Genomic DNA, 27,536 nt, shown 5'->3' on the forward strand with positions numbered 1-27,536 from the left:
AGCTTAAATGGTGTCAGCTGATTATTTGAAACCCCCAGAAATGTAAACAAGATTAAAAATTATACAAGTGTCTTTCCTGTTTATAAATGGCTGGTGGTATACATACATGTTTTTATTATGAAGTTGCAGTTCTACATAGAATCAATCCATCATAAACTGTTAGTCAATTACACAAATGAACTTTGAACCCATTAAATGTTAGAGCTGATGTTAAAGCAGACGGCAGTAAATATTTCCACAAAAATGGAATATTGATTTAGCATTTTACAGTTTTCCACGTTGACAGCAAAGAATGCATCAAATTACATCCTGGCCTCCCAAATACCTGCTGCACCTCCCCCCCCCCCCCCCCCCCCCCCAACTATCCCAATGCACTGTCTCTAAAACCCTATCAGACATCAGTAAATTGTCTTCTTTGGACAACATCCCTAGATATCAGCAAAATTTACACATGATGCCAAAGACAACTGATGGCGTTTCCATCTAGAATCAGTGCAATACTTGTCAGGATCTTGAAGACGCGATTTAAAAAATAAGCAGGACCCACAATATTAATTTCCATTTCTGCAGTGCTCACTAGTTTCCTTAATGAGACCCACACTGAATCTGCCATTTAGGTGTAGACTTCAGACAGTTTACTTTGAACATTCGTGCTGCTCATCCTCTCCAAAGATATCGTTCTGCTTCCGCTTCATTTCTTCAAAGTCAAACTCAACCCCCATCATCCTCCTGTAAATATCTTTGATGTCATCACAAGTGGTCTCAAAGTGTGTGGTTGCATCATATGTTCTTGAAATGAAAATCTGTTGAAAGATAAAAATAATCAGTTAATTCAATGAGTTTGCCGCATGGCAGTTTTCCACTTTGTACAGAACCTGTTATCTAAACCAAAATACCGGAAGAAACATCAAAGCAGCGCTTCACAGGAGGCTCCAATAGCACTGATGATGTTCCCTAGCCAGGGAACGAAACGTTTGCAGCAAAAACTTCCAGCTTGGCGAACAGAACCACAACAACGGACACCCGAGCTACAAATCTAAAACCAGACTTTAAACTATAGAAGAGCTCACCTCATTATCCAACTCTGAGCCAGTTACATTTAGGTTGGCTGTTACCCACTTGATTGGAGCCAGGGTGCTTTGTTTAATGACTTCTCTTGCCATCACTTCAGATAACCCACAATAAATCTAAACTTGGCCCCATCTTCATCCATACCCTTTCCCCAGTCAGCATTAGGGAATCAATATCTACACATCTGCAGATATCAACCAGTTTAAAATGCTTAGACTTTTCAAACCTTAACCATACCAAAGGGGGTAGGGAGTAAAGTCTCAGATAAGCATGATTGCACCAAGTGATGGAACGGGTATGGTGCACAACAGCAATACCAGATCAAGTTAGACCACAAAACCACCAAATCTGGATCAACTCTGCTAAAAAGAAAAAAAGTGCTCACTGCTCATGTTTAAATGCTTCAGCTTCCTGCTGCCTCCTTCAGGTCTCTCCTCTACCTCTTCAAATCTCATTTTCCGTTCAAGCTCAATTCATTTATGTCAGCTAAATGGAGATTCCTTGTTCAATTACTTTGCAAAGCCAAACTTCCTCAAAGTTTTTCCTATGGTCCAAACCTTGAATACAAAATCATCTCTTCACATACCTTTTGAATTCACCATGACTAATAACTACCTTGTGTCATCCTCATTCCCACTAGACAACTTCTCTTCATGGCCACCATGCTAGTTGGTTCATAAATGGTGATTTCTACTCAAGCACAAACCCAGCTCCTTTTAAGAAAGTCCCACTTCCCCAGATGCTTAGAAACTAAGATGTGGAGCTCTAGGAAAACCACTCTCCAACTGCTAGTGCCTCAAGAGCCTGAGCATGTTGCCTCCCAAACTTGTGGCCATCTTTCCAAACATCACTCAATTTGGAATAGCTGAATCTCTGCTTCCACCTCATTTCAACAATGACTGCTCTAAAAGTAGGGTTGAGTTCAAATCTCCCAACTTTATTTTGCCACTAGACCAAACAAATCATTACCAAGAGTGATCAAGCAGTGAGCACTTGTCAGTTGCCAGAAACTTATGAACCTTTAATTCCACTGGTTAAATAACTAATTCACATTTGATTCTAGAATGTAAAAGAATTTATGTCATATTCTTACCTGGCTTTCAGTTCCCATGTCAGTTGGAACATACATATCACTGATGCAAACAAATCTGAAAAGTAGACAAAAAGTACCAAATTATCCCAGAAAATTCATGTTCCTTTGGTAACAATTCAAACTACTTGCTTATCTTTAATGGCAAGAACCAAAATTCAAGTCATTCCATTAATAGGTGGATGAAACTTGTAATTATATGCTGTAGCAGGTATAGTGGGCTATTTGGTCCTTCAAAACCTGCTCCACCATTCAATAAAACAAACATTGTCCTAGTGTTGGGCTCAGTTCCATTGTCTTGCCCCAACATTCTAACCTTCAACTCCCTTTTCTATTAAAATGTAAACCTTACCCTTGAATAAATGACTCATCTGCTATTACATCCTGGGCAACAGGATTCCACACCAACAATTCACAAATAAAAATTCACACATCCTGAAACAATGAACTTGGTCTTAAAAGTAGATCCTCTAGCTTTAGTCTCCTCAACCACTTGGTATCCATTACTTGTTCCACTTGTAGTTCAATTTAGATCTCCTCTGACTTCCAAACACTAGAGAAATTTTATTGAAATTGATATCTAGACAATGAAAACAAGGATGTACTGCAACACCATAATGTACTCCAGTTGTAACATTTAAATGAGAGTCAAAGCAAAATGGGGGGGGGCACACACAAACAGGAGGAGATGTGTATTTGGAGGGACAGCATGCAAGCTTTGCAGGGTGTTTGGGGGGGCGGGGGTGGGGGAAGAGAAGGAAATTGGCTTTGCTTTTGATTGGGCTTTCCCACTCTTGTACCCAATACCTGGGCAACTACATCATGGCTTCGGTGCTATCACACAAAACAAACAAAAAAAAAGTTTAAAAAACCTTGCTAGGTCCCTAAACAAATGCTGCTATTTCATGGCACACCAGCTTCTTTTTAGAGCTTCTCGTCTACACCGTGGTCTGGGACAGCTGCCTGTTTACTTTAGGACTATTACATCAAGGTTGGACTAAAATAAGGCCAGGATGTTAGACATTGTCAAAAAACAAGCCTACTCTATAGTTTCAATTAAGCATTGTCCAAAAGCTCCAAAACAATTCAAAATATGAAGCATACTTTTGTTCCACAGGTTCCAGAAGTTCCAACGCTGGTTTAATTTCACTTTCTGGATCACTGGTCTCCACTGTTGTGCTAATAATAGCAATGTACTTTCCTTGAGCAGCCACATTGTGTGCAAAGGATATCATGCAAATGTAGATGTCTAAGGAATGATTTTATATAAAAAAAACACTAAGTCAAACAAGTTGAAACAAGTCAAGTCTTCCATTTTCCAAAGACAATTTTGACGAGATTTACTGCTCCAGAAATTCTCATTTTCAATTTGAAACTTCACACTTCAAATTTTTCACAGTTCTATAAACAAAATTATAGATTACCTCAGCTTGATGATTCAATGCCCTGTTAACTTATTGTTCCAGTGCCTAACTGGTGTTAACTACCACTCCTCTGCTTTGCAAGTGTACCTAGTCTCAAATTATAACAATCTAACCTTTTACTGTCAAAAAAATTTGGACCCTTTACATTCTGCTCCCATCTTGTGCAAATTGATCCTTAAAACATATACCAACAAGCAATACAGAAAGGCAACATTTGTAAGCCTTGCTCATGTTAAATAAGCTAGGTGTAAATTCCCACAGACTACTTGGTCTCATTTGTGGAAAACACTTCTGCAATCAAAAGTTGAGCATGACTATCTACACCTCATGGTACCAAAAGAAAAAAGAGTGAGTGTGCACAATTCTATTGCTAGGATAGGATGAAATGCAGATTTATCAAAGTTACTCACCAGACTTTCTGTTGACCTGATTTTGGGGAATAATAATCTGACAGGAATTTGCATCTGATGTGTTTTTAACAGGGTGACTCATGATGCAGATAACTCGAATCACCTGGCCACTCTTCTTCACACGGTTAGGCACATAACTAGGGTCACAGATCAGCTGCTTACAGCGAGCAATCTGAAAATAAATAATTTGACTAAAATTTAACAGTACCAGAATTTTCATCTCAAAAGCAAAAAACTACTATGGATACTGAAAAGAATGGGGAAACTCAATCCGAGTGTATCTGGCAAGAGAAAAAACAGCTAATAGGTTGAGTCAGTGACCTTTCAATCAGGACTGGGAAAAATGCTGGAAAAAGGCGTTTATTTTATGGTGCATCGACTTACCAACATTTCATTCGATCCAGTCTATTGAATTCATTGCTCACACCTGTACACTGGGGAGACAAGCCGGGGAGAGCAGACAGATGAGACAACCACTTTGTCAAACACCCATGCTAGGTCTGTAAAAATGACCAAGCTTTCAGCTGCTTGCCACTTCATGCCATTTGTCTCAGACATGCTGCAGTACTCCAGCATAACATCTCATCTTCCATCATGGACTCAATGTATTTAATCTCAGTGTGGACTTCCTCCCCATATTCACTACCTTCTCCGGACATCCCTAGGCCTGATTTGGTATGCGCTGCTCTGACCCACGTTCAACTATTCATAACAAGCAAATGACAAAGGAGAGCTAGTGGACACTATCCATTTGAATTTCCAGAAGGCCTTTCACAAGGTACCACATGTGAGACTGGTCAATAAGAAAAAGGGCCCATTGTCTTAATGGCAAGGTACATGGCACAGACACAGATTAGCTCAGAAGGCATGGTATGGATGAAGGGGTCTTTTACAGGATGGCAGTTAGCGATTGTGCGGCATCCCATTGGAATCAGGGTTAGGACCACAATAATTCATGCTATACATTAACAATCTGGAAGAAGAAACAGGTGGACTTAGTTATGTTTGCAGATTACAAGGCGATAGGTGGAGAGACAGGTATCATTGTGCAACCTCCCCATTTCCTCAAAGCCTTGGACATACCAGGAGTAGCTTTTGCACTAGTAGGAGACACTGTAGCAGCCACAGACACTTTAGAATTGAGGGGAGGAATTTCTTCAGCCAGAGTATTGTAAGTCTGTGGAACTCCATGCTGCAGAAGACCTTGAGGTCAAGTCAGTGTCTTAAATGACAGGGAGAAAAGGGACGCTGGAGATCAGAGCCGAAAATGTGTTGCTGGAAAAGCGCAGCAGGTCAGGCAGCATCCAAGGAGCAGGAGAATCGACATTTCGGGCTTGAGCCCTTCCTCAGGAATGAGGACGGTTAAATAGATCCTTGACCAAACAGAATCATCAGTTGGAAGGCGGCAGGAAAATGGGGTTGAGAAACATATCAACCGTGATTGAAAGGAACAGCAGACTCGATGGGTGGAATGACCCAACTCTCGTGTCTTATGGTCTTATTTACACTTCCCATTAGCATCCTACCAGCACTTCTCCCTCAGCTTATCAACGTTTGTTTGACTATCTTGATCACTCTCTGGGCAGTCACCATCTACTCTCGTCAAACCCCACCCATGCCTACCAAAAAACCAAACAACCTCATTAGCAGTACCATCCTTTTCCCAGCTATTCATTCAGTTCTGAAAAAGAGGGCCACTGTACTAGAAACGTCAACGGTTCTTCTCGATTGATGTGTACAGAATCTGTTCATACTTTGTATCACAAAGATATTTGGTCCATTGCACCTCTGCCAGTATGCAGTAGTTTTGCTGCCAAGAGTTTATGGCAAGGTATCCAACTCAAATGGCATCTTCACAAATAATCCATGGATTGTTTTGAGGATTGCTCTGCTCTTCAGGTGATTAAAAATGAAATTCCAAATGTTCCAACAGTAGTAAAGCTAAGGTCTCTCAAGAGGTCTTAATTCTAAACTCAGCTAACAGAATATAAGAATACACCATAAATCAGTAATGTAAGAAAAGGAAGTGGATTAATTTAACATTTAGTAACCAAAGTGAAACTTTAGCATTAACTGATAAATATTTACTTTAAAAAATCTACAAATGGCCAAAAATGTTTCTCCATTGATTGTTTTCATATTACATTAAGCTGTACTCTGTTGACTAGTTACATCGAGTTAATTTAGAAATTGGGAAGCAGATTATGAAAAGTATGGCCACTGACTGCATCTGCTAGTTCAACCTGTGTCATTTCTTTGTAACTTTACATGAATTCATTTTGTTAAATATGCCCTGAAATGTCCCTCAATCCTGTGTAAACTGCTTCTTCACAAAGAAATTAAATGATTCATGGTCTATCAGACAGACAATGTGCTTTGGGATTGAAAAGAAAGAAAAATAAATGTTTTGGTGTCAGGACGTTTGAGCTGAGGGGTTGGGCTTCAAACCTCAATAGACAGGCTGGTGTATATAGAGCGGTCATAGCAACAGATCACTTTTTTGAAGAGGTTTTGAAAATTTATTTCAAGGTATCTGGATGGGTATATGAAGAGGAGGAGTTTGGAGAGATATGGGCCAGGTGGGACTAGATTGGGTTGGGATATCTGGTCGGCATGGACGTGTTGGAGCGAAGGGTCTCTGTTTCCATGCTGTACTTCTACTTAGAGTCACAGATGTAAGTGATGGTTAACTAAGGTCTTGCGTGTGGAACATCGGAAATCATTTCGATCTGCTGGAGAGACTTAAAACAGCCTGGACTGCAAATGACTATTCAAGTACAAACAAGATAGGCTGCATCGCCACTCAAAGCAGTGATTTGACTACAATAGCTCTCCATGGCAAATCCAATGTGTAACATTGTTAAGTGGGAGTCTTGGGCATCAAGCACTATTTGTAGTTACTTCAACCCTGGATAATCACTATTTTGAATGATGGAAATGACTTTGAATGATGGAAAGGATGTAAAATGTTTACACAGAAATCTTACGATTGCAGAACTATCACAGGTCTGTCACCTTCCAGTTGTAAACTGTGACTCAATAGAGTTTCTTACAACATAGCCAATGAAATTTTTTTCTAACTTCAAATACTAATTCTTGCTCAAAGGATTAAAAGCACTCACCTCTCCCTCAGACTGGACTCCAACTACTTGCCCATTTTCAACAATTATTTTTTCAATAGGCTTGTTTAACATATAGGTCCCACCATAAATGGCACTTAACCTAAGGAAATAAAGCCAGTATTAATACATAATGCTAATTGCTTTGAATAGCTAGGTCAGCCAAGGATGGATTGTGGCTGCAACCTTTTTGTACCTTCAAGAATCAAATCAAAAGATCATAAGAACAGAGGCAATAAAATATCAGAATTGCTCAAATATTGCCAAACATGCATGACATGGGAAATTTGTACAATTTCCCAAAAAACTCCATTTCATAGCTCTGCTCAAGTGTGTTCTGTTCTATGGCACTTGTTTCAGATCACAGGACAAAACGTCAAAAGAAACATGCAAGCTTCCTTACATTCAGTTAGATTTTTCAAGTGGACTTTTTTTCCAGTCCAGGAGTCAAATCATATATGTGAGAGTGTATTCAGATATCAAATCAGGATTGCAAATATTGATGTTAAGCCACAACACATTTGTCACTCTGCATTCCAACAACACATGCAAAAATACATAAATGCCTTACAAGTGTAAATTCAAAGCCTTCAAAGTAGTACAAACACACCAAGCAGAGAATGAGGATTTGAGGGCATCTTGTACAGGACAAGTGTTTATGTTTTAGCCAGGAAATCACCAGACTATTTGATGGCATATAGCCAAGAAGGTTTTCTAATAAAACATGACATTTTGTTAATTATAAAAGAATGCTGAACGCTAATACTGCAGTCCAATATCTGTATTTGGAAATAGCTCAAAAGATTAAACAGGTTCAAATTTCAATAAAGACATTTAGATCAGGCATTATTTAAAACTGCTGAAATCTTAATAAAGTTGAACACATCCAGTTTGAAAACTTGTACTTTTTTTTTAGAAAAATTTGCCAGACTAAATGAGTGGTGTCAAAATTTTCCATTCTTCCCCCCAAATGTTAGAGATTGGGTGAACAAGCCAGGAATACATAATCTTAAGTTTGCACAAATTAAGACTTAACCATCAAAAATGTAATGCCAACATTGGTCGATGCCTACATTACCCACACCAAAGCAATGATTCAACCTTCAGTACCACAGAGGACGTCCGGAGAGACGTTCACAAAAGACAGGGACAAGTGGAATCATGCTTGGTTGTACATGTACTTCCTTGCAGGCTGATGAGTGACAGCAGAAAATGTCTCCGACCTAGCATCTAGGACCTGAGCTAGCCTTTAACGATAGAGTTAAAGTTTTTTTTTTAAAAAAACTACTTTGACAAATACACAAGTAAATCTCTTTAATCAAGATCTAAAATTATTAGAAGAGGTTTGTAGCTTAGAGCGAGAATAAATCTTGAACCACAATTCAAAAAAAAGGTTTTCAGTGCCAGATGTCCCAACTAATTAAAAATGCATTTCACCATTTAAACAGAACATTTACCAATTATAATTCTCACCTGGCAAAACCCTGAGGCAACTCTCCAAGGCCGTAAAGAGGGTACAGATATGGACTTTTCCCATAACGAGCCAGTGATTCACTGTAGAGCTTAATTCTGTTTAATGTCTCAAGGCAAGGTTGGTCAATGTAGCTGAAAGGGACAAAGATTCGAACTTGATCATCAGCTTCGTCATTTGAAAAAAGAAAGCCGAAAACAGATGCCCACAGTTCTCCCCGGAAGATGCACAGGGAATGAAAAAATAAAATTGATACATAGTCAGATGTGCAGCACAGAATGGACCCTTCAGTCCAACCAGACATCCTAAAGTTTTACTTGCCAGCATTTGGTCCAAAATTACTGTAAACTCCTGCTATTCACATACCCATCCAGATGGCTTTTAAGTGTTCTGATTGCACCAACCACCACCACTTTCTCAGATGGTCCATTCCATTCACGTACCACCCTTTGCATGAAAAAGGTTACCCACTTTTAGTGGTCCTTTTAAAAATCTTGCCCCTCCCAACTTAAAATTTCCTAATTTTGGACTCCCCTACCCTAGGGGAAATACCTTCTCTATTCACTCAACATATGCCCCTCATGATTTTATAAACCTTTGAGGCAGAGGAGTGACATTAAGTGTTCCAGGGAGAAAAACAGGCCCAGCCTATTCAGTCCCTCCCAGAGTTGAAATCCTCTAACTCTGGCAACATCCTTGAAAAAAAGGTTGAGAAAAAAAGATTTACAAGTTTCACAACACCTTTCATATAGCAGTATTCAAAAAACAGCATTCACATTTCACTGACACCTAGGAAATAAACCAAGTTGATCAAATGGAAAAGCACAAACTATCCAGTGAAATAGTCTAGCAAACTGTCATTTCAATGAAAACAGAAAATTCACTAAATCTACATTACAGACCAAAAGCACTATGAACACCTTAAGTGTTCTTTGAAGTCAAACATGAGTCAGAGCAAAATAAAGCCCAACTAGTGAGAATCCAATTTGGTAACAATATACATAAGCTGCATAATTCACATGAAAAATGCTGTCCTGGTATCTGATAACACTTGAACAGAGGACTGATGTGGTATAAAATCATAGTCAGACATACAGCACAGAAACAGACCCTTCAGTCCAACTCGTCCATGCTGACCAGACTTCTCAACCCAATCTAGTTCCACCTGCCAGCATCTGGCTCATATACCCATCCAGATGACTTTTAAAATGATGCAATTGTACTAGTCTCCACTTCTGGCAGCTGATTCCACACATGCACCACCTTCTGCATAAAAAGGTTGCCCGTTAGGTCTCATATCTTACCCCCCTCACCCTAAACTTATGACCTCTAGTTCTGGACTCCCCGACCCCAGGGAAAAGACTTTGTCTATTTATCCTATCCATGCCGCTCAATTTTATAAACATCTATAAAATCACCCCTCAGCTTCCAGCACTCCAGGGAAAATAGCCCGAGCCTGTTCAGCCTCTCCCTATAGCTCAAATCCTCCAACCCTGGCAACATCCTTGTAAACCTTTTCTGAACCCTTTCAAGTTTCACAACATCTTTTGACCAGAACTGCCATACAATATTCTAAAAATTGCCTAACCAATGTCCTATACAGCTGCAACATGACTTCCCAACTTTTGTACTCAATACCCTGACCAATAAAAGAAAGCATGCCAAACCCCTTCTTCACTATCCTATCTACCTGCAACTCCACTTTCAAGGAGTGATGAACCTGCACTCCATGGTCTTTGTTCAGCAACACTCCCTAGGACCTTATTGCTAAGTGTATAAGTCCTGCTAAGACTTGCTTTCCCTAAATGCAGCACCTTGCATTTTTCTGAATTAAACTCCATCTACCACACTCAGCCCATTGGGCCATCTGATTAAGATCCCAGTGAAGGTGGTTACCTCAGATTATAGTGTCCACGACACCTCTAATTTTGGTGTCATCTGCAAGCTTACTATCTCTTATGCTCACATCCAAGTCATTTATCTGAATGACAAGTAGTAATGGACCCAGCACAATCCTTGTTGTGCTCCACCAATTACAGGCCTCCACTCTGGAAAACAACCCTTCACCACCACCCTGTCTTCTACTTTTGTGCCTGTTATGTATCCAAATGGCTAGTTCGCTCTGTATTCTATGAGATCTAACCTTGCTAGCCAGTCTCCCATGGCGAACCTTGTCAAACATCTTACTGAAGTCCACATCGATCACGTCTGTCACTATGCCCTCAATCCTTTTTGTTACTTCAAAGAAAAACTCGAGTTTGAGAGACATGCTTTGCCACACAAAGCCATGTCAACTATCCTGAATCAGTCCTTGCCTTTCTAAATACACCCTGTCCATCAGATTTCCTCCAACAACTTGCTCACAACCAACGTCAGGCTCACTGTCTATAGTTCCCTGGTTTGTCCTTATCATCTTTCTTAAACAGTGGCACCACATTAGCCCACCTTCAGTCTTCCGTCAGCTCACCTGTGACTATTGATGACACCAATATCTCAGCCAGAGGCCCAATCACTTCCCTAGCTTCCCAGAGTTCTATGGTACACCTGATCAGGTCCTGGGGATTTATCCACTTTTATGCATTTCAAGACATCCTGACCTGGTAGTGCAGAAATACTACTCAAAGTAAGAGGCTTACTTTATTTGCACAAGGGAATAAAAATGGAAAGGTTGGGGACACAGTTATTTAACACTTCATAGGGATAAACGTAGAAAATATAATGCCCAGCATGCAGTAAAAGCAGCAAAAATGAGCAAGACTAAAGAATATAACAAAATGGTTTAACAAATTAACATTCATATACCATCAGTTGGGGGAAGCATTAATACTATGGATATTAATATTAAAATACAAATTTAAGGATGAGCAAGGCAGAAATTGACTCGATATTGTACACAAAAATGGAGTAATTTTGTCTCATATACAACTACTCACTCATCAGTCCTATACAAGGCTAGAGCATGGCCTGTGAAGTCGACGACATCTTTCCCCAAACTAAATTTTTCATATACAGTCTTCATGTTTGATTTCTTAGGGTCAATGCCATCCCAAGTCGTCGGATCATTTTCATCGTAAACAGAAACACGCTGCAAAAATTTTCTAAATCTATTTTTTTCCATTAAGTGTAATAAATCTAAAAAAAAAACAACAATTTTGTAAATACATGAAACACAGGCTAGCTTTTAAAATTTTAAATTTCTGTTGAAACTAGCTTCAACTCAACACTTCAGGAAATATACTTCACAAAATGTTTTGTCTGGATTGACTTCAATATTGGAAACTTACTAATAAAGAGAGTCACACCAAGAGACTAAACATACGTGGTAAAATTCACATGACAGCAAATCTTGCAACTTAATTCCACGCACCAAGAGACACAGTCAGCCATCAGAATTGCATTCAACCACAATGTGCAACTTGATTGCACCATACCCCCTTCACTCCAACAATATTAAGTCAAAATGGTTAATTCTGGTCAAATGAAAAAAAGCACAAGGTGCAAAAACGAGGCATACCTACAAACAGATTAACTAGCATAGACACAATGGACTGCATCACCTCTGTGCTAAAACGTTTCCTTCCAATCTGATGAAACTAGAACATGAATACTTGCATGACTAATAGCAAACACAGCATGCAACAGGACAGAGCTAAGAGATCCCAAGGATTAGATCCAAGTTCTATAATCTTGCCACACTCAGGTCATGAATGTTAGTGGACTTGGAAACAACAGGATGAGATTGTTGTTTGAGAATATTTGTGCAGCAATGTGAAGACACAGTGCTGCACATCAGTGCAAAGACAAGGCAATTTACACCCAAACTTCAGAGGTGCTAGGTAGAGGATCCATCTCTGGATGGAAGGGGTTGAGATGCTCAGTTGGAGTCCCACCAGGGAAACTTAGTTCCCGACATCATTTGGCCTTGGTCAAAATGGAAAAAGCACTGAAACGTGAACACCACAGATCAATTAACAATCCATTCATGTTAACATTAATTCTAGCTGAAATTGCAAGCCAAGAGGTTCACAAATGCAAGTTTAAAAAAAGGAAAATTATAAACTTATGAAATTATTCTGCACAAAAGCAAAGATAGAGTTAAATAGCTGTAAAATTGAAGGTTTTGGTAAGAGCACTAAGCAAGTTAGGCAAAATGTCTGAAATAGCAGTTTCCAATATTACAGTATTATATCTGATTGGTGTTCTGACCGAATTAAGAGCTATTCTACTAGACTAGGAGGCAACTATGCTGCATGAGCTTGACAAGAACATTTGCTGTTTTAAACAAAGGAAAAAGAGGAAACTGCTACTGAACATCTAGTATTGTTTTCCTGCATGAGTAGCTCCAAAAGGATTGTGCCAGGTTCATTCTATTTTATTTTTGAGATTGAACTCAATTGCTAGAAAAGATAACATAACTAGAGTCATAACATCTATAAACTTTCAGCCCACCTCTTAAATCGCAACCACTATCTTTAATTCCTACTCACTGGATGACAAAGCTTCTCTTTCACAAGATGGCACTTTGTAGATTTTGCCTTTTCTGTAAACATAGCTGCCCTCAATGACCTTAAAGTCCAGGTACCGGGTGACTTCAGTATACAGCAGCATCTTTACAAGTTGCCCTAAAAACAAAAGGGAAAGCATTTTACTTTTTAGAATGCATATTTGAACATATTTTAATAAAAAACAAATTACAAAGCACTACCATAGCAGGACAGGAAGGGAGAAACACAGGGCTAGGAAGAAAGGCATGAACGAGAAAGAGGGAGGGAGAGTTATATAGGACTCAAGACTTCAGGCCACTGTCAAGTATTAGCCTAGATTAGGTTTAAACCTTGAAACCAAGATCTTCTGAATCAGAGGCAAATGCACAACCAAGTCATGATATACATTATATACTCGAACACCCTACTTTTCCTGTGCACCTGTAACATTACCCTAATTACACAGTCGACATATCTTTATATACTGTTATGTGAATTCCATTTAGCTATTATTCAGTCTAGTAGCAATAAGGAATTGTGCAATTAGCAAAAATATCCACTAGCAGACAGAGTTGTAGACAGCACCAGCCCATATGCACATAATCACTTGGTTGACATAACTTGAGAAATCTGTGGGGAGTTCAGGCAGTAGTACCCAAGAGCCAGAAGCAGGAGTACACCATTTGGTCCTTCATGCCTGCTGTGCCATTCATCAAGATCATGAATATCTATGCTAGGGATCATTTCGTCCGTGTTTCGATTCAACATAGATAAAAACTGCTTGATGTTTCAAGAATCTACTCCCATCTCTTCTGTAAATTCTTTTGGAGATCTAGCCGCCACGATATTCATGGCAGAGAATTCCAGACATTCATTACCCTCTGGGAGAACATTGCACTGCTATTCCACCACCATCTGTAGTTAGAGTTCAGGCTACCAAGGCCCAACTCCGACTGCTGTCTACCTTCCTTTTTTTTTTACATTCAGCGGTGGTTGTGGTCACTCATGCCACTAAGTTACTGCTCATTACATTCAAAGACATCTTTAAAACAAAAAAAAAGTGTCCTGTAGGTTATACAGGAATACATTTGCAATTTACTTACCATTTGCCATAAGAAACTTTGGGATCAGATCCACATTCCAATCTCTTCCCCTGCCCATGGATTCAGGTGGTGAACCAGGGATATTAAACCTATTGTACAGCTGAAGAGGATGAATTTAGCATAGTGTAAGCATAAAGTATATGGGCACTTCACAATTTTTTCATACATCTGATTTTGTTAGAAAAATCAGGACATCAGACTCTATTCAAGCCAGGTTTGAAGTAGACTAGTCTATAGCAGCATTAAGATTTTAGTATTTAGCAAAAATAGAATAATCAGCATCTTTCTGGAGGGCAATCTCAGGAATGTTACAGAACACAGGGGCTAGAACTAGTCTTCATAATTACAACTTCATGATTCCTTGGATTACAGCTGCATTAATTTGCAAAGTTGGCCAAATATTGTCAGAAGTGAAAAGTGACAAGGTTTATTGCATTAGATGAATGGATTCAAACATTTGCTATATGGGAAATGGAGTATACTCCACCTCGTTGCTAAAAGCAAGGACGAAGACAAACTTATGGAGTGGCACTTCACTCAATGACTTGGCCAATGTTACGTTAAATTATATTGAGCCGTAGATGCATACATTAGCCTTAACAGGCTGTGTAAAAATTACTACCCAGCTCAGATAAACATTATGGACATATAAATATAAATATCAGTTCCAATTATACAAGACTTTTCATCCATTCCAGAAACAGTGCTGCAGAGGCAAATGATGTCATTGAGTGTCTGCAATGACTAAGAGACAATCTGTTTTGCCGTTACTGGTATTATGAATGTTTCACTTGCACATGTATCTCCAAAATATAATCTTTATACTTCTAGTGACATTTTGAAAAACACTTTTCTTCAACTTCATGGAAGGAAGGGTTATCCTAATTTGGACAAACTTCTGGTCTCAAAATCATTCCAACCAAGTTAATCCAACAATGAGAATGAAACATTGTACAGGTAAGCCACATCTCATTAATGGTGCAACATTGAATACATTATTAAACTAAGCAGCACATGGAAGACATCAGACGCCTCCTAATCCAAGTTTAAGGTTTGACACTGATGCACTCCAATTTTGCCTTTTGGGGAACACTGACCAAAATTCAATTTCTGGTCCTGAACAGAGGTTACAGTTTCAGTCTAAGGCAATGCTAAACATCAACACTCCATGTAAACAGATCAAATACTAAAAAATTCCTAACAACCTATGACCCCATTTTCTCCAACACTCCAATTCTAAATTCATTGCATAAATAAAACTTGGAGAGTAGCAACCAACCCAAAACTAGCATGACTTTGCAAGATAGTCTCAGTGAGCATGCTGATCAAGAGCAAACAAAATCTAACACTGAAGCAATCAAATATTGAAACTTACATCTGGACAAAAAGGTTCTGTTTCCAATTGTGACCAAAGGAGCAAGAACAGGCCATTACGCCTATCACACCTGCTCCTCCATTTAATAGCATCATAGCTAATCCTCTATCTCAACACTGCACTTCCATTCGCTGTAACCCTTTGCATCCTGAAGTGTATTTCTCTCAAATATACTCAGCAGCTTAGTCTCCACAGCCTTCTCTGGTAGAGAATTCCAGATGCACCACTTGAGTGAAAAAAAATCTCGTCTTTATCCTAAATAATCCACCAGATATCACTTCTGCATTCACTCGGTCAAAATATCAGCCAAGAGTTTTTAGCACTCAAACAAGATCCCCATTTCTTTTAGGTTCCAACAAATACAGACCTGTTCAACCCAAACTCCCCTCATACAATAAACCTACTACCCAGGGATCAGACCACTGAGCCTTGACCATACGCTCATGACAAGCATTACTTAAAGAGCTTCTTCTGTCTTTAGTCCCCAGCAGCCCTGCTTACCAAGGTACTTAGTATTTTAGCTTTCCCAGGTATGAGTCCGATGAAGACACTCCTAGGAGTTTTCAAACCAGCCAAATCGTCACAGGGTGGAATGTTAACAGATATATTACTAGTACAGGCCACAACTCAATATTTAGAGAGAATCAATTCTAAGTTACACTATAATAAAAGATGACTATTATCAATTGTTGTCACTGAAGATATTCACTTGAGGGAGAATAATCCAAACAAACATTCTATATTCCCACAATTAAAAAAGTGTCAGTAAATGTCAAAGACTGTCTATAACACTGTACTTTAAAACCTCTTCTGGATAATCAAACAAAAAGCCATACACAATTCAGAACAATTTACTTAGAATGCCTGTCTCAATGTTCAGCATAAATTGATGGTGAACTCAACCCATTTCTGTCCCAAGATGCCTGACCTATTTACCCATTATATTGGCTAGCTAAGATTTTCCAATGGATTTTCAATGATTGAAGGCAGCACAGAGGCTCAGTGGTTAGCACTGCTGCCTCAGCATCAGGGAACAGAGGTAAATTCCTGTCATGGGCGACTGAGCGGAGTTGGTACATTCCACCAGTGTTTGTGTGGGTTTCGTGCGGGTGCTCAGGTTTCCTCCCATAATCCAAGAGATGTGGTCAGATGAACTGGCCATGCTAAATTGCCCATAGTGTTAGGTGCAGAGGTAAATATAGAGTAGGGGAATGGGTCTGGATGGGTTACTCTTTGGCAGGTCGGTGTGGACTTGTTGGGCTGAAGGGCCAGTTTCCATACTGGAGGGAATCTAATCTAGAGTTTTACCTTTTGTGGCTACTAAAACAGTCATTTATTATGTACCAATAAAAAAAATTTTTAGAAAGTACCCTTTTCACTTCCTTGACCTGCCTTTTTATGACTGAGACTCACTGGAAGTCGAAGCATTTCTTGCCACAGGTGATAAGCTATTTTCAACTGTCAAGTCTTCAAGGTCCTTGAAAATCTTTAATTTTTGACACTAGCTTCTTGGCATTTATTCAAATACTGTCGTGAATTTTATTTTTCTTTCCTTATAATTCAATTAAAAAAACTTAACTGGTCATTTGCACACCTTGAGTAATGAGATCTAAACTGCACGTGTACAAGGACAAGGACATGAGGTCTGGTTGCACATGAATATTTCCCAATCACCATTTATATAAAACACATTGTTATTTCCCCCACTGAAGTGGATACGTTCGCACTTACCCACATTATTCTGTGACAAAAACAGAAGTTGCTGGAAAAGCTCAGTAGGTCTGACAGCCATTTGTGAACAGAAATCAAAGTTAACGTTTTGGGTCCAGAGACCCTTCCTCAGAACACAACTAACCTTTTCTTCACAAATGCAGCCAGACCTACGAACTTTTCTAGCAATTTCTGTTACAGCATCCACAGTTTTTTGATTTTTATTCGCATTATTCTGTATTTGCCAACTCAACTTGACTGTCACCTTGAAGTCTCTTTACTTTCACCTCACAGCAAGTTGGGAAACAAAATTTGATCCCTTAATTTAACTGTGGTTTAATTAGATTCAATCACAGCATAGGGACAGACCCTTCAGCTCACCATGTTTATACTGACCAAAACACCAAGCTACACTAATCCCATTTACCTTCACTTAGCCATAGCCTATGGCCTGGCATTTTAAGTACTCATCCAGATGAGTAAGTGTTGTTACAAGAGTATCAGCCTCCACCACTCCTTCAGGCAGTCAGTCCCATATTTCTACCACCCTCTAGGTTAAATATTTCCCCATCTCCTCTGATCTCATCCAAACTACTTGCTCCTCACCTCAAACTTACACACTTATGTCTCAGATGCGTCTGCCAGAGGAAAAAAAGGTTCTCACAATCTACTCTTATTTATGCTTCTTATATTGTGTATGCCTCAATATCTTTGCTCCTCTGCAAAGATAGTACTTCTCAACTAAGACCTCAAGCAAGTTGCCCCTTTTGTCTCAATATATTCCACTCCCTCAGGTAATCCTATTCAATATATTTATACAGAGACTTGGGGTTTTCCTTGATCTCATCTACTAAAGATATTTCATGGCTCCTCTTTTAATTTTCTTTTCAAACAATTTCTTACGTTTTATACTTCTGAAGTGCCTCCCTGTTTTTAAAGTGCACTGTACCTGACAATTGTTTCTTTTAAGCTCTTGGACTTGCTGCCCTTGCCATTCACTTACAGAAAAAGACACTGGCATTGGAATTCCCACTACATTTTCCAAATATAGACCTGCCTGCCAGCAGCTGCTATTAAATCGGTGTTTGTCAGATCCTATCTGATGATATTGAAACCTGCCTTATCTAATATAGATACTTAGTTTCTGTAATATCCTTATCCCTTTCCATAAAGACTGAGTTGTGGTCACTATCTCCAAAACGATATCTGGGTGGCACAGACGTTCAGTGGTTAGCACTGCTGCCTCACAGCGCCAGGGACCCGGGTTCGATTCCCAGCTCAGGTAACCGTGTGGAGTTTGCACGTTCAGTGTCTGTGTGGGTTTCCTGCAGGTGCTCCGGTTTCCTCCCACAGTTCAAAGATGTGCAGGGCAGGTTAATTGGCCATGCTAAATTGGCCATAGAGTTACGTGGATTAGTCGTGGGTAAATATCAGGGAATGGGTGGGTTTCTGAGGGTCGGTGAGGACTTGTTGGTCCGAAGGGCCTGTTTTCACACTGTAGGGAATCTAATCCTATTCCTCTGGCATAAACTTCAACCACTTCATTCCCTCGGATTATGTCTAGCACTACCCCATCTCTAGGAGAATGTTTTGATAACCTGAATGCATTTTAAAAATTCCACCCAGTCTAATCCTTTCAGACTTTATATATCTGAACAGCTGGTGCTCAAGTCCATGAGCACAGATCAGTATTCTAGCTCTCAACATCGCTTTCAAGTCATGATACTTTAATAAAATGTGCAAGACTAAAAATGGAGTCGTAACTGTGCATTTTATGTTAAACAAGTTGCAAGTAGTTTTCCTTATTACTTACATCTTCCAGTGGTGTTATGGACGCACTTTCACCTCCATAGTAAGAGTTGCGATCCATGTGCAGGACCTTCTTCCCTTTCACAGACATTATGCCAGAAAGAATGCATTCCTGTAAAAAAAATTAAAGAAAGTCAGAATCCAGATTATTCAGAAGAAATAGCTATTGAATCAACCACATCATTCCTTACTGAAAAGCAATGCCACAATGTAAGGCTTGTTGCAGTCCATTAAGAATGGATCAATAGCAAGTTGCAAAGAGTCAGGGAGGAGAGATCCCACCCAGTGAGAGTGTGCCTGAATGAGCATATGGTTTACAGAATTTGGAGGAGACAGCGTGGGATGTGGTGCACAAGGGGAGCGAGGTGCATTTCTCTAGTTTTAAAGGTTTTTTAAAAAAAAAATCTAAATTGAAGCCCAGGATCAAGAACTCAGCACAAAAAATGACATCACTGGATCGAGAGTCCCAAATGTTAGGTTGCCTGACTAGTGCCCAGTTCAGGATCTCATCTGGATTAAAAAGGAACTTGAGAGGGGGAAAGATCCAGTTGTTGAGATCCACACCTGGTACCAAACAATAATTAGACAGAAACAGACGTTCTGCTTAGGAATTATGAACTGGAGGCTAAATTAAAAACAGAACCAAAAAGCCTCTGAATTACAACCCAAACAACAAGCAAATCAGCACAGCAACACGGTGAAATCAGCACAGCTCAAGAATTGACGTGGGAGAAATATGTTCAAATTCATGGCACATTGGTAGCAGTACTTGGAACTAGGAAGCTGTTCCAATGGGTGGACCTCTCTGAATCACAATGGGATCAGAGACCTGACAAAACGCATAACGAAGGCTGTAGATAGGACTTTAAACTAAATAGTTGGGGGGGGGGGGGGTGCGGCTCAGTGGAGCTTAAAGCTTCTAGAAGAGTGTATGGAAATGATCAGGAATCCAACTTCTGGCACAGGCTGAGAACTACATATTTAAAAAGAGGCAAATTCTTTGAGGACAACAAGGAAAAGGGAGGGGGATTGGAGTTGCTTTCTTTTTATAAATTAGCAAGAAACATTGTTGTATTTTCAATAACTTTAAAATAGTCAATCAGCAGCAAAGAAAAAATTACAATACTACTGCTTACTAACTACTAACCTATCCTATATTGCCAAACAATGAGCAAAATTCCACCAATAAATAACTTAGTGACTAATAACAATAGCTATGCCCAGTACAAAGCTCCCAAACAAAAAGAACGGGTATCATTGTATACATACCCATATTAACTCAGGAGCCCCCCCCCCTTTCAAGAGTCTGTGGCATGTCCAGAAACAATGGGTAAGAGTGCCTACATTTTACACTTGGGGCACATTGAAGTTGCCCCTTTTTTTAAAAACTTCACCAGATGGTCTGGTGCCAGATGAACATTGCAGAACCTTTAAAATGCGTAGTACATGTTTTATTACAGATTGAAATCTTTCACACATTCTCCATATATCCTCCCACATTTCAGAAGAGATCTCCACTCCTAGCTCTTGCTCAGAGACATCTCATCACCAGTTAATATCCCGCCAGGTCTTACCACCCAGCAGACAATAGAGGGCACTAACCAAAAAATAAAAGGGTGACTGCAGCATATAGCAACCTCTATCAGGTTTTTGGACTTAATGAGAAGCATAGTCTCCTTCTGAAATCTAACCTGAATAAAATGAAAGATCTGAGGGGCAACTCATACTTGTGGCTCACTTGCTTCAAAGACATCATAATTTCATCAGCCCAACCATGAAATTGGTAGAGCCTCCCGTCTCTGGAGATCCTGCCTAATATAGCTGAGCAAGTGAGCAAAAAGTTAGTCTGAAATAACCGATCAAACACTGGGGTCAAAAATGCCCAGATATGGGAACCCCACTCATGACCACTTAAAGGGAACCTAGGGCCACCTTCAACCTCTGGCACTTTGAGGCTATACTTTGGGGAAACCTCAGATTTTGCAAAGTTGGTCTTAGAATCATTAAATAGCCTCAAATTAATTGATACATTATATTAGATTGGGGTACAGAGATCATCGGGTTCGATAAAAACAGAAGGACATCATCCACAAAAGTGTGTAATCTTGTGTACGCTCAATCCCACGTCTGGAGCAGTTATGTGGACATTCTGACGAATGGCCTCTGCCAGCAGCTCTATCAACGTAAACAACGGTGAAAGGGGGCAGCCTTGTTATCACCCCCGCCAATCCTAAAGCTCCCAGACTTCACCTCGTTGGTGACAGTGGCCAGAGGGCGACGAGTTAAACCTGCACCCACCTAGCAAAGACCCCACCCAACCAAAACCACTTTAAGACACAAAATATATGGTCAATCCACCTAAAGTGTTTTCTGCACATCTTAAAAAAGATCACCAACCCTTGAAATTGATCGTTGCTGACAAACTTGGATCATATTCAGCAACCTAACAATATTAGAAGACTTAGGGCCCCTTATGAAACCTGGGTGGCCCTCTTAAGAATGAGGAAAATATTAGCTTCTCTCAGAAGATCGTGGTGAGCATTCATGCATATAGGAGTGACTGTACATCTCCAACATTGGTCCTGACTCCTTATAAAACTAACCCAGGAGGAGATCAGGGCCAGATGCTTTCCCACTCAAGTTGCCTAGCTGCCTCCTGCATTTCCTGAACTGTCAAGGGGGCATTAAGGAGGTCTTTTCCAAGGTTACCCCTGGAGGTATCCAGGTTCTTAAAGGCTTCCAGTTAGCCCACCTGTCCTCGCAATCGTCAGACCGATTGAATTCACAGTTAAAAGCCTCATTAATCCTTTTGGCATCCTATGTAAAAGGACCCCAGTAATTGATTGGGGAGCACACCTTTTCTAGTCAGATATGCCAAATACTTTCCTGGCCTATCCCCATACTCAAATAGCCTTTGTCTAGCAAAAGCAAGTTCTTTCTTTGAAGTTTGTGTCAGTATTGAATTCAAGGCAGCCTGGAGGGCTGTGATTCGCTGTAGCTTAATCACCAAAGGCCACTCAAAGCGTGCGCCCTCAGCACTTTTCAGCCATGTCTCAAGTAGACGCTGCTGTTCCCCCTTCTGTCGTTTTCAGTTGGCCGAACAGGAAATAGCAACCCCCTAGCAAAGGCCTTAGTGGTCTCCTTTGGCACAGACGGACTACTGGCCGTGCCTGATTTGATAGCCAAGAACTCCTGAAACTTATTCTAGTATTCACAAATTTGGAATCCTCAAAAAAAAAAGAATCTCGACGCAGGTGCTGCAAACCTAGCCCCTCACTCTTGGCCTTAACCTCCAAATATGCTGCCATGTGATCAGAGATAGCTATGTTCCCAATTTTACAACCCATGATTAAACCCGAAAAAAAAAGGTAGAGGAGCCAGACAAAGGTCAGTCCTCACGTGACATTTACACAGGTTTGAAAAAAAAGTCCCCACCAGTAGGGGGAGGACATCTCCAAAATTTCCACCAGCCCCAACTTCTCACAAGCCAGCCACCTGCTTAGCCAGTGAAAGAATAGTTGGGGGCCTGGATCTATCCAACGTCAGATCAAGGCGGCAAGTAAAATTCCCCCCATAATGTGCAGTGTTCTGAAAGCGCTCAACTTAGAGAAGGCACTAACCAATAATGAGGGAAATGCATCAGAGGACGGTAGACATTTTAAATGCCATATTCCTCCCAACGTATCAGCACTTTAAGTGTCACAAACCACCCTTACTCATCCTTCACCTGCTCTAATAATGTGAACGGAAAATTATACTTGATAAGTACTGCCATCCCCTACTTTTAGTAGTAAAAGGATGAAAAGAATACCTAGTCATAACCCCTTGTATTTCAGGTGTTCTCAAAGATGGGTTTCCTGAAAGAGCAACATCAACCCTTTCCCTCAATAGCTAGAAAGTACTTTTTCTTTTAACAGACAAATGACTTCCCTTGATGTTCCAGGTGCACCATCTAAGACAACCACATCTCCTTTCAGACAGGCTTCAACCCCGGAGGGAGAACCCTGCTTACAATGCACTGAGCAGAAGTAAATAGAGACTCAAAATTGCATATACAAAACTACTAAATCATAATACAAACAACTATTGCTACCAAAAAAAGCTACAAAGAAAGGCAACTGTAAAACCTTGAATGGGAGACTCTTTCCCCACACCCACCCCCTGAAAAAGGGTCTACAACATTTTTGGCTTTATCTGCCAAGTCAAAAGTATAAACTGAGTCCTCCTGGCTGATATGGAGCACTGCAGGGTACCTCGGAGCACTGGATGCTCAGGTTCCTCAGCCTCCTCTTCAAAAGGACGACCTGCCTCGAATTAAAGCTGCAGAGAAATCCTGTCAAAAAAGTTTGACCCCATGTGCAGTGTCTGTGGGTCATTTTCCAGTGGATTTGGAGGCTTCAATCACTTTTTGCTTTTCCTTGGAAACACTAAGACCAGGAGGGGGCACTGTACCAGCCCAGACCTGTGCACCGCAATCAGATAGGCCCCTTCAAATCTGCAGCCAGGTGGACTATTTGAAGGCCCAGGAACCACGGCAGCCAGTTTTCTAAGCAGCTGACTGGCTGGCCACCCTTTTCACCTTCCCAGAGGTGGACAAGTCTAAAGATTCACCCCCTGACCTCAATCAGAAGTAGTCAACCTGGTCTTGTAAGGCCCACACCTCCAGCGCCACTACCTGGCTTCAACTGGATGAGGACTCAATCGGTGCTTCTGAGGCAGTGGTTTGACCTTCCACCTGCTCCTGAAGCTCCCTTTCATGCTTCTGCAGCATGGAAGCAATGGACATGGATCTCAATTGCAGCCCCAACCTTCAAGCTAAGTCTCACCATCACCAATTACTGAGAATTGGTCAGGTTTTCTGGGGTTTCAGGACAGGCTGCTGCTGCGGCCTCTGGTGTGCTCGGTACTGCGGGGAGTATCCTCCCTGCTGCTGTTTCTCTTTCCTTTTGCCGTAGTGGTTAATCTCTAGAACTCAAATGACTTGGCCTTCACTGCCCTCTGCTGCAGTGTATTTAAGACAGTTATTCTTGATTAAATATGGGATCAAGAGAGTTATGGGGAGAACACAGGAGAACGGGAGTGGAGAAAGATATTAGCCATGATTAAATGGCAGGGCAGATTCTATGGACTGATTAGCCCAATTATGCTGTAATATCTTATGGTTTTACGATCACCATAGTGAAATGCTGTATTTTGGAAATACCCATAATGCTGCAAGTCAAAGAATGTAATTAGCCAAGTGAACTAGGGATATAGAAATCATTTCTAAATAGTCAAACAGTGAAACAATTTGCACTTAATGCAAAATTGCAATAAGTAGCTAGCTTCTAGGAAGGTCTTAGAGAATTCATGATGTAGGTCACTAGTAAATGCAGGATCAGAATATTTTATTTTAAAACTTTTAAACCTGTCAAACTATCTGCATTGTAACAAATTTGAATCTGAAAGCTTTCTTTAAAAAAGATCAAATGACAATTCCCCTCCATTGACCCCTCCCTAATTTGAACACTAGCCATTCAAATGAACCCAATTTGTATTACGCATTTATTCCTCATTCACTGCATCTTCGTTGGAAAAAACAATTCTACTGTACTGACACCCCACTAATTTTCAGCATGAGTTCAGTGACTCAAAATGAACTACCTTCAACAGTGATTCTCACTGATGCCCAATTTCACTCCATTACATTGAAGGTGCATAGTTTCCAGTGTTCTATTATATAATAAACCCCCAAAATACTAATGTCTTTCAGGGGAGAAGAGGCAAAGCCAGAAAAAGCATGCAGGAGTGACCATTCAAGACTCTTCAGGTTTCTACATTCCTCCCTTTTCTTGGTCTCCAAATATTCTTAAAAACCTGACTTTACATAAAGACACTTTTTCCTGTTCCATATTTGAATGCATACTAGAAAGGTTTTAGGGCTATTCCACCATATTATCAGCTCAGATTCCAGAATAAACAGTGCAACACACCAAACAAAAAGTAGTGATTCCTCAGCTCATCAACATTACCAGGCTTGCGCAACCTCCGATTACAACAGGATCTGGACTAGATAGGCCAATGGGCCGAGAAGTGGCAGATGGAGTTTAATTCAGATAAATGCAAGGTGCTGCATTTTTGGAAAGCAACTCGACAGGATTTATATACTTAACGGTAAGGTCCTAGGGAGTGTTGCTGAACAAAGACCTTGGAGTGCAGGTTCATAGCTCCTTGAAACTGGAGTTGCAGGTAGATAGGATAGTGAAGGTAGTGTTTGGTATGCTTTCCTTTATTGGTCAGAGTATTGAGTACAGGAGTTGGAAGGTCATGTTGCAGCTGTACAGGACATTGGTTAGGCCACTGTTGGAATATTGCATGCAATTCTGGTCTCCTTCCTATGGGAAGGATGTTGTGAAACTTGAAAGGGTTCAGAAAAGATTGACAAGGATATTGCCAGGGTTGGAGGATCTGAGCTACAGGGAGAGGCTGAACATGCTGAGGCTGTTTTCCCCTGAGTGTTGGAGGCTGAGGGGTGACCTTAGAGGTTTACAAAATCATGGGGGAATGGATTGGATAAACAGACAGTCTTTTCCCTGGGGTTGGGGAGTCCAGAACTAGAGGGCATAGGTTTAGGGTGAGAGGGAAAAGATATAAAAGATACCCAAGGGGCAACTTTTTCACACAGAGGGTAGTCAGTGTATGGAACGAGCTGCCAGAGGATGTGGTGGAGGCTGGTACAATTGCAACATTTAAGAGGCATTTGGATGGGTATATGAATAGGAAGGGTTGGGAGGGATATGGGCCAGGTGCTAGCATGTGGGACTAGATTGGGTCGGGATATCTGGTCGGCAAGGATCGAAGGGTCTGATTCCATGCTGTACATCTATATGACCGGCTCTAAAAGCAGACTTCTCAGCAAGTGGCCAACTGGAATAATTGATTGCAGGTCTACAGTCAGTCAATCTTACCAAAAGGTACCACTTATGCAGATTGCATTGATCTGCAGCTAGCTGCAAGGCTTTTAAAAAAAATTTCTCTGTATAGATGTCAATTTACGCAATTCCTCTAACATATACTACAAGCTAACCAAATTCTTAGTGAGAAAGAGATCCTGTCGTGTGCTATGAATAGAACAGTTTGCCAAATACTGACAATTACCTTTTAATAGCTAACTATGACTGGTGATAAAGTATGCAAGCAATTGTGCATTAAGTGACACATGATAACCATACTTCATTTCCAATATATGCACTTAGAAAGTAAAGAATGAATCAAACTATAAAAAGATAGAAAAGATACTTCCACATTCATTTTTCAAATCATGAACAAGCAGCAACTAAGCTTGACCTACTTCTGAACATAACCACAAAAACAGTTTGCCAAATCCAGTGTGGCGTGATCAGAATAGACTTAGTTAGAAAACAACTAAAACTCTCATTCCTTTAAAAATTTGCATTCAAGTCAGAAAAATTTGTCACTTTTGAAAATCTAGCAAATCAAATTTCAGATAACATTCAAGGCAATTTTTTTTTAAGAAAAGAGATTTTTAAATATTATAAATACAAAACAATACAATAGTACAAAACTAAAATCGAAATAAAAACATTCCCCAACCCACCCTCCTCTACGTATGTTTATACATTTGTATAAAAGTATAAAATTGAAAAACCTAAACTAGCCATTTAACTAACTAAATAAATCGTAATAACTCAGCCCAGCCAAACAAAACACTCATACATTCACAGTTCCTCCTCCCTGGATACTGGACTCATGAAACACAATCATTACGGCTATATAAAAGCCCTTGTTAGTGTGGCAGATAAATCAGTGCCCAGGTATTTCAAAAAGGTTGCCATGTCTTGTAAAAATTCAGTTTTGTGGTATACCATACTTGAGAAAAATCCATGGGGAATATGCTCCATAACAATCTTCCACCAATATGGGGAGTTTTCCCATATCCAACCTAGCAAGATATTCTTCCTTGCACAGAATGTAAAAATATTGAAAAGTTTTGCCTTTTGAGAGTCTGCAGGAAATACAATGGGCAACCCAAAAGGAGCAAAATAGGATCCTTCTCCACCCTTACACCCAAAACCCTCTCCATTTCACCCACCACAGCGCTCCAATGTGTTTGAAGCCTGTCTCAAGACCAAAGACAATGGGTAAGAGTACCTGTACAGACCTTGCATTTGGGGCATGCTGAAGATACCCCTAGTTTAAATTTTGATAAACGGTCTGGGGCTAAGCGAACCCAGTGGAGAATCTTCAGCTGTAAAGTATGGGTCCTATTGCAAATTGATATCTTCATTGCATTCTCCCAAATATCCTCCCATACCTCTGAAGAAACTTCAACACCCAGCTCTTTTTCCCCACATCTTGCAGAGTTGATCAGACTTATGAGGGAGCACCCCCCCAATTGGGGGTAGAGTACTGACAGTGTACTCTTAGCCCTTAGTACCCCTCTATGTCAGATTTGTAGGAGTCAAACGTG

At 40.3% G+C, this 27,536-nt stretch overlaps 1 protein-coding gene across 1 annotated transcript in view; it reads right to left on the minus strand.

The window, feature by feature from the left end:
* Nucleotides 1-343: 343 nt before the first annotated feature.
* Nucleotides 344-27,536, minus strand: part of gdi2 (GDP dissociation inhibitor 2) — a 40,187-nt gene continuing 12,994 nt past the window's right edge. Inside the window, exons 2-11 of the mRNA XM_060842699.1 lie at nucleotides 19,071-19,178; nucleotides 14,173-14,272; nucleotides 13,073-13,207; nucleotides 11,519-11,717; nucleotides 8,588-8,719; nucleotides 7,118-7,217; nucleotides 3,996-4,167; nucleotides 3,266-3,410; nucleotides 2,165-2,219; nucleotides 344-803 (exon numbers count right to left, since the gene is read on the minus strand). Of these exons, the coding sequence (XP_060698682.1) occupies nucleotides 636-803; nucleotides 2,165-2,219; nucleotides 3,266-3,410; nucleotides 3,996-4,167; nucleotides 7,118-7,217; nucleotides 8,588-8,719; nucleotides 11,519-11,717; nucleotides 13,073-13,207; nucleotides 14,173-14,272; nucleotides 19,071-19,178 (1,314 nt within the window). The 3' untranslated portion in view covers nucleotides 344-635. The remainder of the gene's footprint in view (nucleotides 804-2,164; nucleotides 2,220-3,265; nucleotides 3,411-3,995; nucleotides 4,168-7,117; nucleotides 7,218-8,587; nucleotides 8,720-11,518; nucleotides 11,718-13,072; nucleotides 13,208-14,172; nucleotides 14,273-19,070; nucleotides 19,179-27,536) is intronic.

This window comes from Hemiscyllium ocellatum, chromosome 23 (assembly GCF_020745735.1).
Source record: "Hemiscyllium ocellatum isolate sHemOce1 chromosome 23, sHemOce1.pat.X.cur, whole genome shotgun sequence".
NCBI classification, from domain to species: Eukaryota; Metazoa; Chordata; class Chondrichthyes; order Orectolobiformes; family Hemiscylliidae; genus Hemiscyllium; species Hemiscyllium ocellatum.